The sequence below is a fragment of the Hypomesus nipponensis genome, chromosome 9 (genome assembly GCF_054491055.1).
Source record: "Hypomesus nipponensis isolate SF chromosome 9, ASM5449105v1, whole genome shotgun sequence".
Lineage (NCBI taxonomy): Eukaryota > Metazoa > Chordata > Actinopteri > Osmeriformes > Osmeridae > Hypomesus > Hypomesus nipponensis.
Window position 1 is genome coordinate 22988104 of NC_140369.1, and position 16153 is coordinate 23004256.

The window sequence follows — 16153 nt, forward strand, 5'->3', positions numbered from 1 at the left end:
AGCCCTAATACGTTGTATTACTTGTGTCAGGACACATGAGCTATTGAAGATTAAATTGTATACTAGTCAAATACAGTACAAAACTAGATATCATTTGTTTATTCAATGTAGGGTAAAACATTTTAGTCAGTGACCATAAAAAGTCAGCGTTGTTTACTGATCATCAATGTGACAGGTAAACATTGAGATCTGTCATGACATCTTAAACTGCTCCATTAGCCTTTAACACACTTGAGAGAACAGACACAAGAAATATGCTTCCGTGGCTTTCAAATTATTTTAAAGAGGAAGATGCGATAATCTCAGATATCATTTTTATAATTGTAATTCTCTGACTAACACCTTTTAGATGTTCAGTAAACATTGCAAATATCCCAAAGATTTTGGTAAAAAAAAAAACATTTCTCTCCCGCACCCGCACCCCAACTCCAAATCCCTTTTTCATTTCCAGGGTAGCTCCGCTCAGCCACCTGGTCATTGGGTTCACACACAGACACACACACATACGTATGTCTGCTCAGACACACAGGCACAAAAACACACGCTTCCCCCTTTCCAACACAGCCATTCTCCTCTCACCCTCTAATTTTCACAGATACACCCCTCCTCCTCACTCAAAGAACAATGATGTCCATACAATCTCCTGTTGCTAAGTCTCCCTACCTCAACTGCATGCTCTCTATCCTCACTTTAGGCTGTTGGTTTTGGTTTAATCTATCATAGTTAATAGCAATCCTTCGTTTTTGGCATATTGCTTTTATAGTTTCTACTGACTGTGCCTCTAAATCACTTCTTAGATTACTTTCTTCCACTGATAAATACTTGGTTTTAATGTGCTCTAGCATAGCTTAAGGCCCCTGTCTGGACTGTAGCTGAGCAGGGTAAACGTATTTATGTAATGCACTGTCAGCTGTGCTGTGTTGACTGAGACACATGCAATATGCTTCTCCACTTATCCAGAAATGTTTTTCATAAACACTTCAGCACTAACTCAAGCATAAGCCAAAAAGTTCTAATTTTGTAAGAAAGTACACATTCATTGACTATTTTGGTATGTACACAGGCATGCCTGCATTGTCTCCTAGATCTTAGCAGCATTCATTTTCATGGAAGAGGCTATGAGACCATGTTACCCACCCATCAGTGACATGATTTGGGGCTTTATTGATGGGGAGGGGGTTCTTGGACATTTATCCCCAGGGGGTTTATAGCCTGCATAATTAGTGTTGTCAGATGGAATACAGCTGTGTAGCTCAAAGCTCTAGTCTCCTTTATCTCCCTTGGATTTGTTAACTGAAAGGCAACATGTTTACGTTTTTATGTCGATGCAGCACTATTTTATTCCCCTCAATTAGAAATAAATTGATTTTGTTCCATTTGAAAAATCAGAAAGCAGAGATCTTTGTATGTGTATATATATTTGTGTCCTCTGACACCAGACAAGTGGGTTTTCAGGCACATCCATCAAGAAAATCAATAATTTAGCAATGTAATAACCTTTCTAGAAATTGTTTAATTTCACTCTCATATATATTTATTTCCCCACCCTAACTATGTCAGTGTCAAAATGTTCGTCTTGGTCATGATTGCATTGCTTCTATCTGCACAAACATTCCGTTTGACGGTTTAGACATAATTGAAGTTTTTGTGGCAAAAAGATAAGCTAACAGTAGCTAACTAGTTAGACAGTCAGAAATGTTATGACGTCACATGTCTCCACAACGTCACACAACGTGTGCGTTCATAACAACGCCTGTACAATAAATACAAGCTGTGAGTCAGTGGAGAATGACTCAGTAAAAAACCTCAGTAAAAGTCATTTTGCTACTTGTATAGCTAGTTACAGCTGACAAACAAATAAAGCCCAGGATGGTGTTTTTGCAGAAAACATGGGTGGCTACATCTGCCGAGTCTCCCTCTTTGTTTAGCAGACTTACAAGCTTCCCCCAATCTAAAAGCAGTTCACCTGTGATACAACCACTTGTATTCAATTGAAAACAATGGTGTTTTGGGGAGCATTGTGCAGTTACTCAGTTTCCTGTAGTTTTGCTTTAAAAGGGATGAGAAGTGGTCCATATTGACCAGAGGGATTGAAGCACACAAAGGCGATTGGTAGTTTCTCTCCGGATGTCACCTCAAAACAAGATTTTCTGACCTCTGAAACCACCTATGAAGACAAGAAGTGGTCTTGAATACAGTTGGAACATCTTTATTACCCAGTTGCAGCAGATCTTCATCTACCTTGAACCACTTCTCCATATTAGTGGAGTTGACACATGCTGCCCTTGCAACTGACAGGGCTTATGGCTTTCTCTGGCTGACATCTGGGTGTCTGCACAAGAAATTCTCAAATCAAAACTATCCAGCTTGTTGTGTAGTTTTTGAGAAGGCAAGAAGGTTATTTGCTTCAGCAAATTAAAATGCGAGCTTCTGGATCTCCTTCTAACAAAATGGAAAATCTCTATTGGCCAGTGTTTTTATTAACTCAACCAGTTCTACCTCACTGTTTTGTGGTAAAATGGGTTTTCCATCAGAGGCATGCTTTTGCCTCTTTACATGGCCTCGCGTCGCTTCCTTTATCTTTGTTCTTCCTGCCTCCTCAAGCTGCCTATACTCCTCTACAACTCCATCCATCTGTAATCCACTTGAAAATAGCCTACTTAGTTATGTTTCTCTGCACACCATATTTGTCCAGTAGGTAGCAGTAGCAGTGGTGGTGCTGTAGAGAGGGAAAACTGCTACTGATTTTAGAAAGAAGAAAAAAACGGTTTTACAGCAGAACGATCGTGAGCTGGAGGTACATTAAAGATATTTATAAGTTAAAGATAACATTGAAGAGCTTGTAAAAAGGGTTTTCCCACCAAACCTACTTCTAAGGAAGAAATAGCAGAACAACGGGTCGAAAATACGACAAGGAGTTTACTTTCTTCTACTATTCTTTTTCTCTGGTTGTTTTTTTTTGGGTGCATGATTTGAGGGAAGGTTCCATTGGACGAGTTTGCCGTTGGACACGTGTAGCAGAAGAGCAGAAGATGTGTACGGTCATCTTGCCTGCAACACGGACTGTTTTCTACTCACCGTTCCTTCCTTCGTTGCATCATACAGAGAAGAACGAGATCTCACCACACAGAAACATACTACCCGGGTAGATGCACTTTGGTTTATTATTTTGGGGTTATTTCATCAGAGCTCTGAGGTCATTGTATTTTCTTTATTTTCTCAATTTATGTGAAAGAAGGTTGAAACTAAGAGAAACAGGGTCATACTATTTGTGATACGGTGGAATTGTTTTTAATTTATTGGGATTTTGGGTTCTGACCAAATATGGGCCATGCAGCTACCAGAAAACACAAGAGTTGGATTATTGCACTTTAGCCTGACGTTGTCATACTCATAATTCTAGTCAGAATATGAGTCTGAAAACTCTGTTGGGCTGTGACTAGGGGGCGTGTTTCAACCAAACTCGTAAAACAAATGCCTCTACGCTCAATTGGATAGACCTACAACCAATCAGAGCAACGTAATATGTTGTTTGTTGAAAACTAACAGTGCGTGTCCACTGCAGCGACGCGATGCGAGCGACAACAAGTTTTCCATTCATTTTCTATGGAGTCAGGCGAATCGCTTGCGTGGTGCATTGTGGGTAGCGACGCGACGCGATTCAAGCGATTCGAGTTGAGATTTTCTCAACTTTATGCCCAATCGGAGTGTTTTCTTGTTTCTCGTAACGTAGAAACCATGGTAAACATTTCTAGCTTTCTAGGTTTCAAACTGGAGGAGAAACTAATTGTTTGTGTGGCTGCTTACCCAGTCCTGTACGATACATATCTGTATTCGTACAGAGATGTTAATACAAAAAAACGATGCATGGCGGCGCAAGGTTTGCCGAAGTTGTGGGTGCTTGTACTTTCAAATTCAGTTTAGTCACATTACGTAACTTCGTTCTGTGCTAACTAGCTAGCTAGCCGGGCTGAAACTCCCTATCGTATCGGCAGATTAGCAGAGATTGAGGAATATAGAGTAAAACGTTTTTTTACATATGTCAACGTGTATGTCTACAGTATTAAACAGTTTTATATTTTGTAAACAAGTTGTATTTTGATCGATGTTGCAACTACGTAAACCCAAGTCTGCACACTTGGCCATGACAACTACAACAGTGACTTTAGAGAACTACATTCTACATTAATCTGTTTGAAACGCCCCCGAGCGTGGTGAACTGTGGCAAGGCAAGCGATGGCAAGCGATTCGCGTCGCTGCAGTGGACACGCACTGTGACTCAACCCAAGGGCTCTTTTGTGACGTTGTTGATTACGTTACTGTTAGTCATCTGTCCATCATCGTAAGCCCGCCCTGGCAATTTAATTGGTCCGCCCAGATCCTGGTTTTATGTAGTTGTTCCCAATACGAGACACTCCAGACCCAACTTCCCGACCAAATTTTTTTGTGGGCGGGGAGAAGTTGGCTCGCAGCCAGGCTAATTGCACTTATACTATGACCTAGAATTACTGACGGCAAACTTCCTATTATTCACAACAAAAACAGAATAACTTTTAGTTTTCAACTTTATTTAACTGAACCGGAGCTGAAGCATCTGTAGCTCTTAAACCAAGCACAGTGAATTCTGCTGAAGTAGTCCCCCAGACAAACCAGTGGGTTTTCTCTCATTGGATGTGAAAGAAACAGCTAATGAAATAACTTGCTCATTACAGTGTTTCTAATGAAAGACAGTTGCATAGAAAGTGTTGTATAAACCCAATAATGACTTCAAGGATCTTATAGAGGGCAATCAATTATAGTTTGATTGGAGGGAACCAACACCAAATGTTGGTAACTGACCACCAGCAAGGACAAACCAAACAGAGTCTGTTTAACTGTTTCAGAACATGGGCTGTGAGGGCTTCTATACAGGTACCCTGTCATAGACATTTGGACCTTGTGTTTGAACCATTCAGTGTCCCTACAGTAGGAGTAGTGAACATTTCTAAAGGTCACACAGACATAAGCATAATAATTATCACTCGAAAAAAAGGATAGATATACAAGGGTTATCAAATCAAAAGTTAAAGGTTTAACAGCAGAAGCCTTCCTTTAAAATAAGATGTTTCTGCTTTATGTTGTTTAGAAATTGGAGTCATTATTCTCTTTCTCAAGTTCAAAGGATGAATACAGACATGAAGCTGGCTTGTATTAGAAAAAAGGTAGAGATTTCTGACTCAAGAACACAAGATTAACAAAAAAAACACAGGTGAATAGTCTTCCATTTAGGCAAAGTTCGGCTGAATATTACACACCCTTGCACATGATCAACCAGAAGACAAAAAAAAGAAGAAATAGCATGGTTTATCTTTAGTTATTTCACAGAATGTCCATACATGTCAAGCAACCATTGACAATAATATTATGCAATGACGTAAAATGTCTCACTCATCTGCACTTAATAATGTCTTGGGAAAAACACTGAACACAAAACTAGGTTGCCAATAAAAGAAGCAACAATGATTGAAAAAAAACATAATGGCTCAATAATAGAAAATCATAGCGAGGTACGAGGTAGTAGGACTCTAAAGTTGGTCAAAAGGTAAGTTTAAAAACCAAAAGGGAGACAGAAAGACTGTAGTGCAGATAAAATAAATTATGTGATTGTAGACCTTCTGTGGTGGGGGTTGAACTCCAATGATTAAATTGCCGATTAATGTTCAGTTTTGGACATGTTGTACCATCACAATACTTCCGATATCATACCAAGTTACAGTATACATATATCCAAAACAATAGGGGGGGAAAAACTACAGGGAGAATTATTTAACTCTGTACATCAGAGTCGAACTACGGAACATTTCATGATAATCATTTGGAAAGTATGACAGCCTTTTTGTGAAAAATATGATTTTCTAAACCAATTTGTACCTGATAGTTTTTTTTTGTATTTTTTTTACCAACTTTGAACAGTAAGGCTATTCGGGTATTGTGAGAATTATCTTAAAGATTGCAAATTATATATAAATATCTAATCAACATACCATGTATACAAGATACTTGCTTTCACTTATAGACATTCATGTAATTTCTTAAAGAAATTAACAATTTGATATACTCAAGTGTACAAATAGGCAAATCAATTATAAGGTAACGGGTTTATAGTGTTTTTATTATATTGATACATCCCTATACTATTGATGATTAAAAGTAAAGTTTAGTCTAAACTAAGTCTAAAATAAACTATCTTCTTTAGGTGGACATTACGGTAATAATGCAACTCCAACATAGCAATGGGCATCCACTGGCTAATTGCACATACTTTCCAACATATCCCCCACCTGCAGTCAACAATTTAGACCAATTCAAAAAATGCAGGTATAAAATTAAGATAAAATTGATTGAATATTTAAATTCCACTGTAAACTCATTTTCAAGGCACTGGTCTTAACTGGATTTCTCTCTCAAACGGTTTAGGCTTATTGTTCCTAGTTAGTTCTGATGGGCTAACAAAGTGCAGTGAGTGCCCATTTTTAACTGTCCACACAAGCAGACAGGGATTAAAACCAGCCACCTAGCCATCATTCTAGACTTCCCTTTCAAAGATATAATTGTGTTGGGGGAAACTGGACAGGAACCGGTCAAATATCTAGCAATGATGCGGTAAAGAATGTAGTCCCTGTGTGCTACATGTCTGTACACTGTGCCAGAGGCTTGTCATGTTCTGGCACTGACAGGTGATGAGCCACAACTAAAACACATCCAGTGTTCAATCCAACAAGGCCAAGCAGCAGATATAACAACAATGTTACATCAATACAGTTAAAGTACATGTCTTCATTATTATTTCTTGATCCAAAAAAATCTCAAGCTAATTAAAGCATTCCCTGTATTCAAATCTTTGAAGATTCACTGTAAACAGAAAAAGAAAACGTATTTGCGGTCTCAAATGCAGTCACGTTAAAAGCTGTCTTCACAGTTATTAAGATTGGCGTTTTACAGTTTTCAGGAGTTGCGAGTCCCTTTCACTGATTTAGTGGAACCAGGAAATATGAAATCTGGGGAGAGAAAAGAAAATGCATTAAACACTTGAGAACAAATCAGCAAAAAAACAGCAGAACAGCATCAACACATAATATGTGCTATTGTGTATCAAATTAAATAACTTAATTTCAATTAATGTCGAAGATTCTTAATCCATACTATAAAAAAGACAATGCTATATATTTTTTTAAAACTGCTCAAATCGGTCAGGCTCAGCCATCAAAACAAAGAGGCTCTTGATTCAGCAAAAATAGCTGCTCACAATCAAACACTGAGCTCCTCCACACTGGTGCCACCAAGAGACTAGCTTAGCTGGTACTGTTACATTCTCCCCAAGGACGGCTCAACTCTGAACAAGAACAGTTTACATAAAACAGGCAGCAAAGCTGATACTGCATTGAGCTTCAACAGTGTTGTTGTAAAAGCAAAATGCTGCAATAAAAGAGCCAGACAGACAAGACTAGCTGAATCAGGTTTAACTATCTGAAGTGTTGTTAAAGTGCTGAGTCAATGCAGTGATGCTACATTCTGCTGCAGCCCATTAAAGGGCTGCCTCGCCTGTTCCAGTCATCTACGGTCAGCAAGCACTACAGACGTCCATCTGGTTTGGAGCCAGCCGAGCCAACACACACACAGACTGACTACCGCAGCACGGATAACAACCAGATGAACAAGCCTACAATGTGTTGGACTGAAAGTGTGGCAGAAATAAATCTTTTTTGTAATTATTATTTTGTGTACCGGTAAAAAAATGTTTTACTGGCCTTCCATGGTACTAGTACCATATAGGGGCAAGGGGTTGTGGGTATACCAGGTCTAAACTTGGTTCTGCTGTGATGTTAGTGTCTCCGTGGGGTACCTTGCTTAGCATCATGTGGTTTTGGTTGGGTAGGTCAACGTCTGAGCACCAAGAATGCCAAAAAGATATACTCAACAGCTGAGGCCAGACAGATATATGGGCCAGAGAGAGAGTGCCTGGGGGTCCTGGATGTCAATACACGTTGGGCACAACCATGCTCCTGCTTTTGGGTCACATGGCTGTACACTGGGTATCATTTTGGGCATTTGTTAGTTTTAATGCCACCTCAGGTAGGTTTGCGTATCTCAAAGGTGTGTCAAGAGGAGGTGTGGCGTATGAGAGCAGTGTTACCCAGCATTTCCTTATCCAATATAATTTTATATTGTAATATATTTCCTAAATCAAAATTCAAATAAAGACCGTCAATTAGTCCAGTGGTTCTCGACACTGGTCCTCTGGCACCCCATGTCCTGCATGTTTTAGATGGGTCCCTGCTCCAACACACCTGACTCTAATGGTCATTATCAGGCTTCTGCAGAATTAGACAACAACCCATTCCAGGGCTCAACATTAACTTTTTTTACTTGGTGGTGCTGGTGCTCCCAACTCTTTCTACTCAATGCAAGTGGCTCAGCTTTTTTGACAAAAGACACTCATAGGAAACAGTGATTATCCATTAAAGACCTGGCTCATCACTCCATTCTGTCCCCATGCGACAGTCTCAGCCTGAGTTGTCTATTCTACATCACTTGGTGTCTGGACAATGAATTTCTACATTATCTACTGTATGCCTTCATTGTGAGGACAATGTGAATGTCTCCACTGCACTGTCCAGATGGGCCTAGCCAGAAAGGGTGTCCTGAATGTTCCCTCAATTTATGTAACCGGTTTAACAGGGTATTAGGAGGAAATAATAATCTCATCTCCCTAGTCTTAAGGGCTGACGTGTTTATAGCCATTGCTGACTCATCGGTTGCGCTGTTGCATGGGATGGGATCAATTTGTTCCTCGTCACACACAAATCTGTTGATGACACAGCTCATAGCTCATACAACAAATGTTGTATTACATAACTTCTCTGGGTCTATTTAGAATTACTATTTTGGAAACCAGACACATGTACAACTAGCCCATCCACCATAATAGTAATCAAGCAGACTTACCTATTTAACACATTGCACATGTTTGAAACCATGAAAACATACTGTAGACACCTCAATGGCCTATGCATTATACCAGGGGTTCCCAATCCTGGTCCTCGGGGCCTCCCTGCCCTGCATGTTTTAGATGTTTCCTTGTTCCAACACACCAGATTCAAATGAATGGTCGTTAGCAAGTTTCTGCATAACTAGATAACGACCCATTCATTGGAATCAGGTGTGTTGGAGCAGGGAAACATCTCAAACATGCAGGGCAGGGTGGCCCGAGGACCAGGATTGGGAATCCCTGCATTAGACTACAGACCACATCAGGGTGGAGTCAACATGGGTGTATACTGTGTGCGCACTTTTGGCTCACGTACACGCACAGTGGCATTTTTGGAAAGGTAGAACGATTCACCTCTATGCTAAGCCGATCTGTCCAATGTAGAAACAGTTGGAGCACTGTGTGGTAGACGTGCAGGCAGAGGAGCGAGGGATGGCGAGAGAGGGTGAATGGAGGGGTGGGGTGGGCAGACAGGCAACAAGGGAAGAGGGGACTACCCTCAGAGATTAAAAAAATAAAAAAAACAGGCCCAAACAGACCTGTAAGTTTGGCATTGGTGAAACATCCCCTTCCAACAATCCACTGACAGTGTGCCAGAATGCATCAACCACACGTGAGTCACCCAAGTATATAGACAAAGGGAGCCTGTGAATGTGCAATCCACCTCTTCTAACTACAGGCATTTGACAGATGATGGATTCCTCCCCTTGGAGCAGAGGGGTGCTGACAGTTGCATAACAGGTATCCCAGCATGCACAGGGAGGAGCACATAGGTAGCCCATCACTGGTCTGCACAGGCAGAAACTAACAATGTACAGTTTAGTTTAGGGCATCATTATCTACCAACAAGGCTACTGACGGATAAACAACTAAGAAAATATTACTAAGAACAGACAACCTGAGTTTTATTCAACAAGAATGTATGAATTGAGTGTCAAAAAGATGGCAACGCAGCATGGATGCATGCAGGTGTTACCGTTTTGCAATATTGGGTCCTCTGACTGACACTGATCACCTCTCATTAGACCTTTTTAGCCATCAATATGCTAGCATCTTTAATGGCGGGGGAGGGGGGGGGAGTTCATAGACAACAGGGTTGAAAGGAAAAGACAGGAAAGTAAAGACAGTTACCTGTAAAAGGACTTGATGCCAACAGCAGGGGTTAGGCAGCACATGTGACCTTGTCCACTCTGGTCTGTAGCTCAAAGGCGTCTGGCCGGTCCTGAGGGTTGACGGCCAGCATGTCTTGCAACAGCTTTTTAACACCGTCTGACATGGAGGACCTGCGTTTCTGGGGGATGTTCAGTACCATCTTTGGATTCTCTAGTAGCGCCTCGCCCACCGGCACAATGTCCGTGCCCTGTTTGACGTAGGTACCCAGCAGCTCGCGCTTGGACTCGGCATCGATGAAGGTGATCCTTTCCAGCATGGCCCAGATGATGATGCCCAGGGCAAAGATATCTGCCTTGGCCGTGTAGTGACCCTCCCACACCTCGGGCGCCATATAAAAGTCTGAGCCACATGCAGAAGACAGCCAGAACTGATTGACATTTATAACATTTATGTTTTTGTCCTTCCCTCCTTCCTTGTTCTTGCCTGCTCTCCCGAGACCAGCACACACCTTGCTGAGCCCAAAGTCTGCCACTTTGAGCACTGGTGTTCCTGACTTCTCTGATATGAGGATGTTGTCGGGTTTGAGGTCGCGGTGGACAATGTTGTTTTCATGCAGGAACGCCACAGCGCTGGTGAGCTGTAGCATGAAGCTGTTGTTGGTCTGTGGGTCTGGCCGTCGCGATAGGATGAACTGGTTCAGGTCACCCCCTTCACAGAACTCCATGACAAACCAAAGGTAGCAGGGCTCCTCAGGGTGGCTCAACACTCGCTCGCCTGCAATGAATAAACACCAGTCATTGACAAACATGACATACAAACTACACACATCAACACAGTGTCAAATGATCTGAACAGATACTACAATACAATCTGTTACATACAAAATGTCACATATCCTGATCAACACAGATGATAAAGATATCTAAACAATGTCTGTCACACAGCAAATAAATGCTGCCCATATCTGTAAAGTACCACAAAAGAAACCTAAGGATAATCTCAGCTTATTTCAGCTGCCTCCATGACCATCACACTACCCAGCTGTTTCCAGGAAAAAGCTGACTAGAAAAAACTGTTTGGGAAGGCACATATTTAGGTAAATGCAATGTATGACTTGGAAATGAAGGTACAAGTAAACTACAAGCAGACTTTTCTAAAAATACTAATCCCTTGCAAGTCAGGACAAACGGGCAAAATCTTGTTTTCAATGACAACCCAAGAACACTGCACAGGACAGTGAATCTTCGAGGCCTATTCAACAACACACCAATTGTTGTTCACCCAAGAACCCACTGCAGAACCTAGTCTAGCAAACCTTCAAAGGAGATGACATTGATAAGAAACTCTGGAAATTAAAAGGACTAATGAGGGGATAAATCTGGATCAGGCAGCCTGACTGATCCCATCAGGTATACATATTGTATGAAGGCCTATAAAAATATGCACATTTTCCCAACATAAACGGAAACTACTCAAAAGATAGTTCAATGATCACAGATATTTCATTCTGAATGTTTGGGAGAATTGTGGTGTGGATTGAAGTAGGCCTACTTTATTTGTAATTGTATGCAACTACTGTGATTGCGTTAGTAATTGTGAACGCATGGCAGCCTACATTCTGGCCTTTTGGTAAAATGCTTACAAATGACCAGCCGATCATTAAAACAGAAGAAACCTAGGGCAATATCAAGGACCAACTGCAACAGACTTACTACTTTCAGTTACACCCGGCCAATCATTTTCAGTCAATGTTATCTCAAGCATGCCCTGTTGTGATTTGACTTGTTCATTACGTCATCAGAGAACAAAACTAGTGCACCATTTTTCCAGTCTCACTGATAAATAATACAAAATGAACTCTGTAAGGAACGTGAACACGACATAGGCATACATTTAAAACGTATTTGCAAGGGGGTTCTAATTGTGGAATTATAACTGAAATGCAGAATAGACTAGGCTACCTTTCAGTGAGGTCTCAACCAAACGCAAGTACTGCTTGGACCGTTTATTTCCATGACTCATTTTCTGAGCCATGCCATTTCTTTGTAACACGCATTCTTCCAACTGAACCACATTCTCGTGTCGTTTCTCCAGGCTAGCCAGAGTCCAGAATTCTTGCAGCGCCAGTTCCACATTTTCTGGGGCATCACATCGGAGTTTCTTTACTGCTACTTTGGTCCCAGACTTTCGAGCAATTGCTTCATAAACCACGCCATAACTGCCCCTTCCAATCTCACTTAGCAAGCTATAGCGAGGAGCCATGACCCTGTGCTCCAAGCTCCCACTTTTGAGAAGGCAACTGTCGTCCTCCATTACATCTTTTTCTTCTGTATTTCCCACACTCAGAGATCTGAGCACGTCTGTAATTTCCCTTTTCTCCGACGTGTCTTGAGTTCCAGTTCTTTTGCGATCTCGCGCACTCATTGTGCGTCTCTGCCTGTAATCACCCCTATCCATGACTGTATGCCTATTCATGTTAACGGAGGGACTTGTAAGCCACACATTTGTTAATTTTAACTAGTAAATTAAATGGTTTCTTCAACCAACCAATCGTAAACGGTGTTGACGGAAATTACTTCTTTCGATTTAAGACCAACCTCCAATAGCCTACGATTAACGTTTTAGGAATACGAGATCTGCAAAGAGAAAAAATCTAGAAAGGGGACGATGCTAGGCTGTACCATTATATATAAAGGGTGGAACGATCGGTGAGTGGCTTGACATTTTTTATGGTAATGTGCTAGCGTACGGCAAAAAAATATAAAAACCTAGTCAAACCGCAGGATAAACTAAACAAGACTGTTTAATGTAACGGTGTTGAAAATATTCGTTAAAGATAAGTTTATTGTGTATGATTGTAAGATGTGGCACCCTCTGTTGTGCTTGATGGTTTTTCCACTTCAGCATGCTTCTTCACGTGCTTGCGATTCTGTCCCGAATGCACGTGTGGAAACACACGTAGGAGATGTTACCACACCAGTGGTAATACAGTACTTTTATCACCCACATTCACATGGTGACTTACACACTAAATATGTTCCTTTTAAAAGAACATAATATTTGTAATTGTAGTCACATAGCAGCGAATATACATTTTTATAATAAAAGTTTTTTTTATTTTTTTTTACATACGATTTTGGATTTAACAGCAACATTAATAGGCTGACAGGTCATTTATTTAACCAAGACTGAGAAGTTATCTAGAAATATGTTCAATAAACTTAAATACACAATTTCATAGAAATGTTATTAATTGTCAAACACAAAAAAATCATATTGACTTAAGTATAAGGCAAGTAGGCCTACAGTCCACTTGCAATCAGGTTAGTACAGGAAGAACAGGACATTCATTAACAAACTATTCTTGACACACCAGTCCCAAGCCATCCACTGTGACTAGTGTCTAGTAACAAAGTCTTTTAGTGAAAAGAGTTTTGATGTTTGATTTTACAGCTTCTAGCCAACACTGTTTATCAGGTTTTAATAATAATCTTTTTGTTCTAGAATATGTGAAGCAATCGGAAATTTGAGTTTCAGGAAGAACCATGATTAGGTTTTCAGATGGAATCAGAGTTAAAACATTTTCTCATAGATAGCTGTGTCAGTCTATCTCCCTTTTTTCATATTGTGCTGGTATTGTATGCACTAATATCCGTTACTTTACATTAAAATATAATGTTATTCATAGAGGTGATACTGTGGTCCCATTACCGTCTCTCATTACCCAACTTCACGTCTTCATAGCAACCAATATATCTAAAGGTTTGACCGTAATATGAAGTCATTCCGACATCTGTGTGCATCGCAATACTGTAATAAACGCAACCAATCATTAAGAGGTGCCCTGACTATTGATTGGACGGGCTACATGTCTGTCTACCTACCTGCGCGCACTCTGCCCCTCCACTCAATACTCGTTACTGTAGTTTTGTGGGTGTGGCTTTGAAGGGAGGAGGTGGGATATTTTGGTTTGAATCGTGTCAAAAATAAGCTAAAATAGCTAGCTTCGGCAACTTTCTTACCATGCCTTTAAGTGTCACCAAGCTTCTTGTTGTGGTCCCAGTACCATCACGTACTTCTTATGTGTTAATGTTTTAACCCAATCAAAATTATTGAGGTTTTATGCCCCCCAGTGTACATAAAAAAGAATAGCATCCAGAGTCCACCTAGGCCCTAGGGAATATCTTAAAAATGAGTTTTAATATGTTAACAAACTAACAAGGAATTCGTGGCCTTTGCTGCTTCCATTGAATGACATGGTCATGTCTTAGTAGACATAACATCACCCCTGAAGTGCGTACTGGATGGATCAGACTTCATGAGATGTCAGTCTAGATTATTTTTTTTACGTATCGATTCATAGAATATCAATTGAAAATGCGTGAGAAAATATAAGAGGTATAATAGAAAACTAGTGTTACAAAATCTCCATTGAAAGCATGCACACAGCTATTAGCTCAACATTGAATCGGGAACACAAGCTGGAATAAGTGTAGTTAACTAGTTTACCGTAGAAAACATTTGTAGAAATAGTAGATATAAAAACGGCACAAAAAGTAAGAACTGCCAATAGTGTGTATATAAAAGAAAGAGTGTGTTTAAGGGAGCAAAAGAGATTGAGGAGGAATCATGTGAGACCTAAAGAGAGTTCCTATTGGCTGAAAGGACAGACCTCATGCATACTTAATTGATAATGTTGGTTTATAAATTAACTGCATCACTAACTGTCCCAGTCAAAATCCTTTTTGGGTCGAACAGTCGTTTTGAGGAGGAAGGGAGGAAATCGCATAAACTTAAACATTCTTAACAGAGAATACTTACAGCACATAATACATCGGAGAAGGTAAATCGTTTTTAAAAACTGTAGCTGTTAAGTGTAATAATTAATTTCTTACAAATACTGTATGTATATATATGTAACAGTATTTGTAAGAAATTAATTATTACACATAAAAGCTACAATTAAGTAGTTGACTGTAACTACTTAATTGAACAAATACATGTATTATATTCTAAGGGTTTTTCTGTTTTCAGGTTTTCAAAGATAAGAAGAGAGAACATTTACCATGCTGTTTTACCCTGTGCTAGTATTGCTACTGCTTTCCCTCAGTTTGCAACTCTCCACACAGTATGAAGACTGCTCCTCCCAGTGTTTTACTTGTCTTCAAGACATGTCAGATTCAAATACCCTCAACCAACTGGTAGGATTATTGTTATAACTGTCCACATACTTAGAATTACCTCTCAAAGTAATGTGTAAGTTTAATAACTAGAACTTTAAAAAATTCTCTTGGGGGTTCTTTTACAGTTGTTTTTTATCTACAATCATCAAAACTATTAATTGTGGTTTCTTGTATTTTATTTGTTTTCATTAGGTATGTGCCTTGGTGTGTAAGGGGAAACTTCGGATACTCTGTGAGCAAAAGAGAAATAAGTGTGCTGAAGCAGTTCAAGCCTATGAGTTGAAAGAATTAGAGAACAACAATGAGAAAGGACCAACACATGCTGAAGATACAGAATCCAAAGGAATATCAATTGGAACAATAGTCAAGCGGTATGGAGGATTCCTTAAGAAAATTTACAAAATTAATTCCGATATTAGGAAAAAGGTTAATGAAAAAGACACAGATATAACTGGAAACACACCAAAGGTATTGGGAAAACGAGTCCAAGAGTCCAAGGCAGACACTCCACTGAACAGTGTTCAGTCTGCAGAGAAAAATGATTTGTACTTAAACAATTCAGGCTTGAATGAAGATGACCGGTATCAGAGGATGTTGAGCCAATACGCTCCAATACACATGAATGATTCTTTAGCAGAAATACATCTAAGGAGTTTAGAAAAAAGATATGGAGGTTTTTTGCAGAGAACTCTACCAAGAATCAAGTGGCACAATCAAAAGAGGTATGGTGGGTTTATAAGACGAAATTTCAAGATATATGGTAGATCAAATGGACACCTAATACCTTGTCTCTTCAGTCAGCAAGTCACCACCTGAACTTACTTTACTT

General features: G+C 40.0%; 2 protein-coding genes across 2 annotated transcripts; one reads left to right on the top strand and one right to left on the bottom strand.

The window, feature by feature from the left end:
• Positions 1-4547: 4547 nt before the first annotated feature.
• On the bottom strand, positions 4548-12801 carry LOC146273516 (serine/threonine-protein kinase 35-like). The gene is made up of 3 exons (XM_084706031.1): positions 12103-12801; positions 10160-10915; positions 4548-7037 (listed from the first exon to the last, which is right to left on the bottom strand). The coding sequence occupies exons 1-2, from the start codon at positions 12614-12616 to the stop codon at positions 10191-10193; spliced, it is 1239 nt and encodes a 412-aa protein (XP_084562157.1). The 5' UTR covers positions 12617-12801; the 3' UTR covers positions 4548-7037; positions 10160-10190.
• A 2343-nt stretch (positions 12802-15144) lies between these two features.
• LOC146273517 (uncharacterized) lies at positions 15145-16146 on the top strand. The gene is made up of 2 exons (XM_084705205.1): positions 15145-15342; positions 15517-16146. Exons 1-2 carry the CDS (start codon positions 15208-15210, stop codon positions 16138-16140), a joined length of 759 nt encoding a protein of 252 aa, XP_084561331.1. The 5' UTR covers positions 15145-15207; the 3' UTR covers positions 16141-16146.
• Positions 16147-16153: the final 7 nt, after the last annotated feature.

Excerpts from the sequence above, each read along its gene's own strand:
- LOC146273517 (XM_084705205.1), top strand. The coding sequence starts at position 15,208 with ATGCTGTTTTACCCTGTGCTAGTATTGCTACTGCTTTCCCTCAGTTTG. Across the intron at positions 15,343-15,516 it reads CAAATACCCTCAACCAACTG|GTATGTGCCTTGGTGTGTAA; the intron begins GTAGGATTATTG and ends TGTTTTCATTAG.
- LOC146273516 (XM_084706031.1), bottom strand. The coding sequence starts at position 12,616 with ATGAATAGGCATACAGTCATGGATAGGGGTGATTACAGGCAGAGACGC. Across the intron at positions 10,916-12,102 it reads GGTTGAGACCTCACTGAAAG|GCGAGCGAGTGTTGAGCCAC; the intron begins GTAGCCTAGTCT and ends TATTCATTGCAG.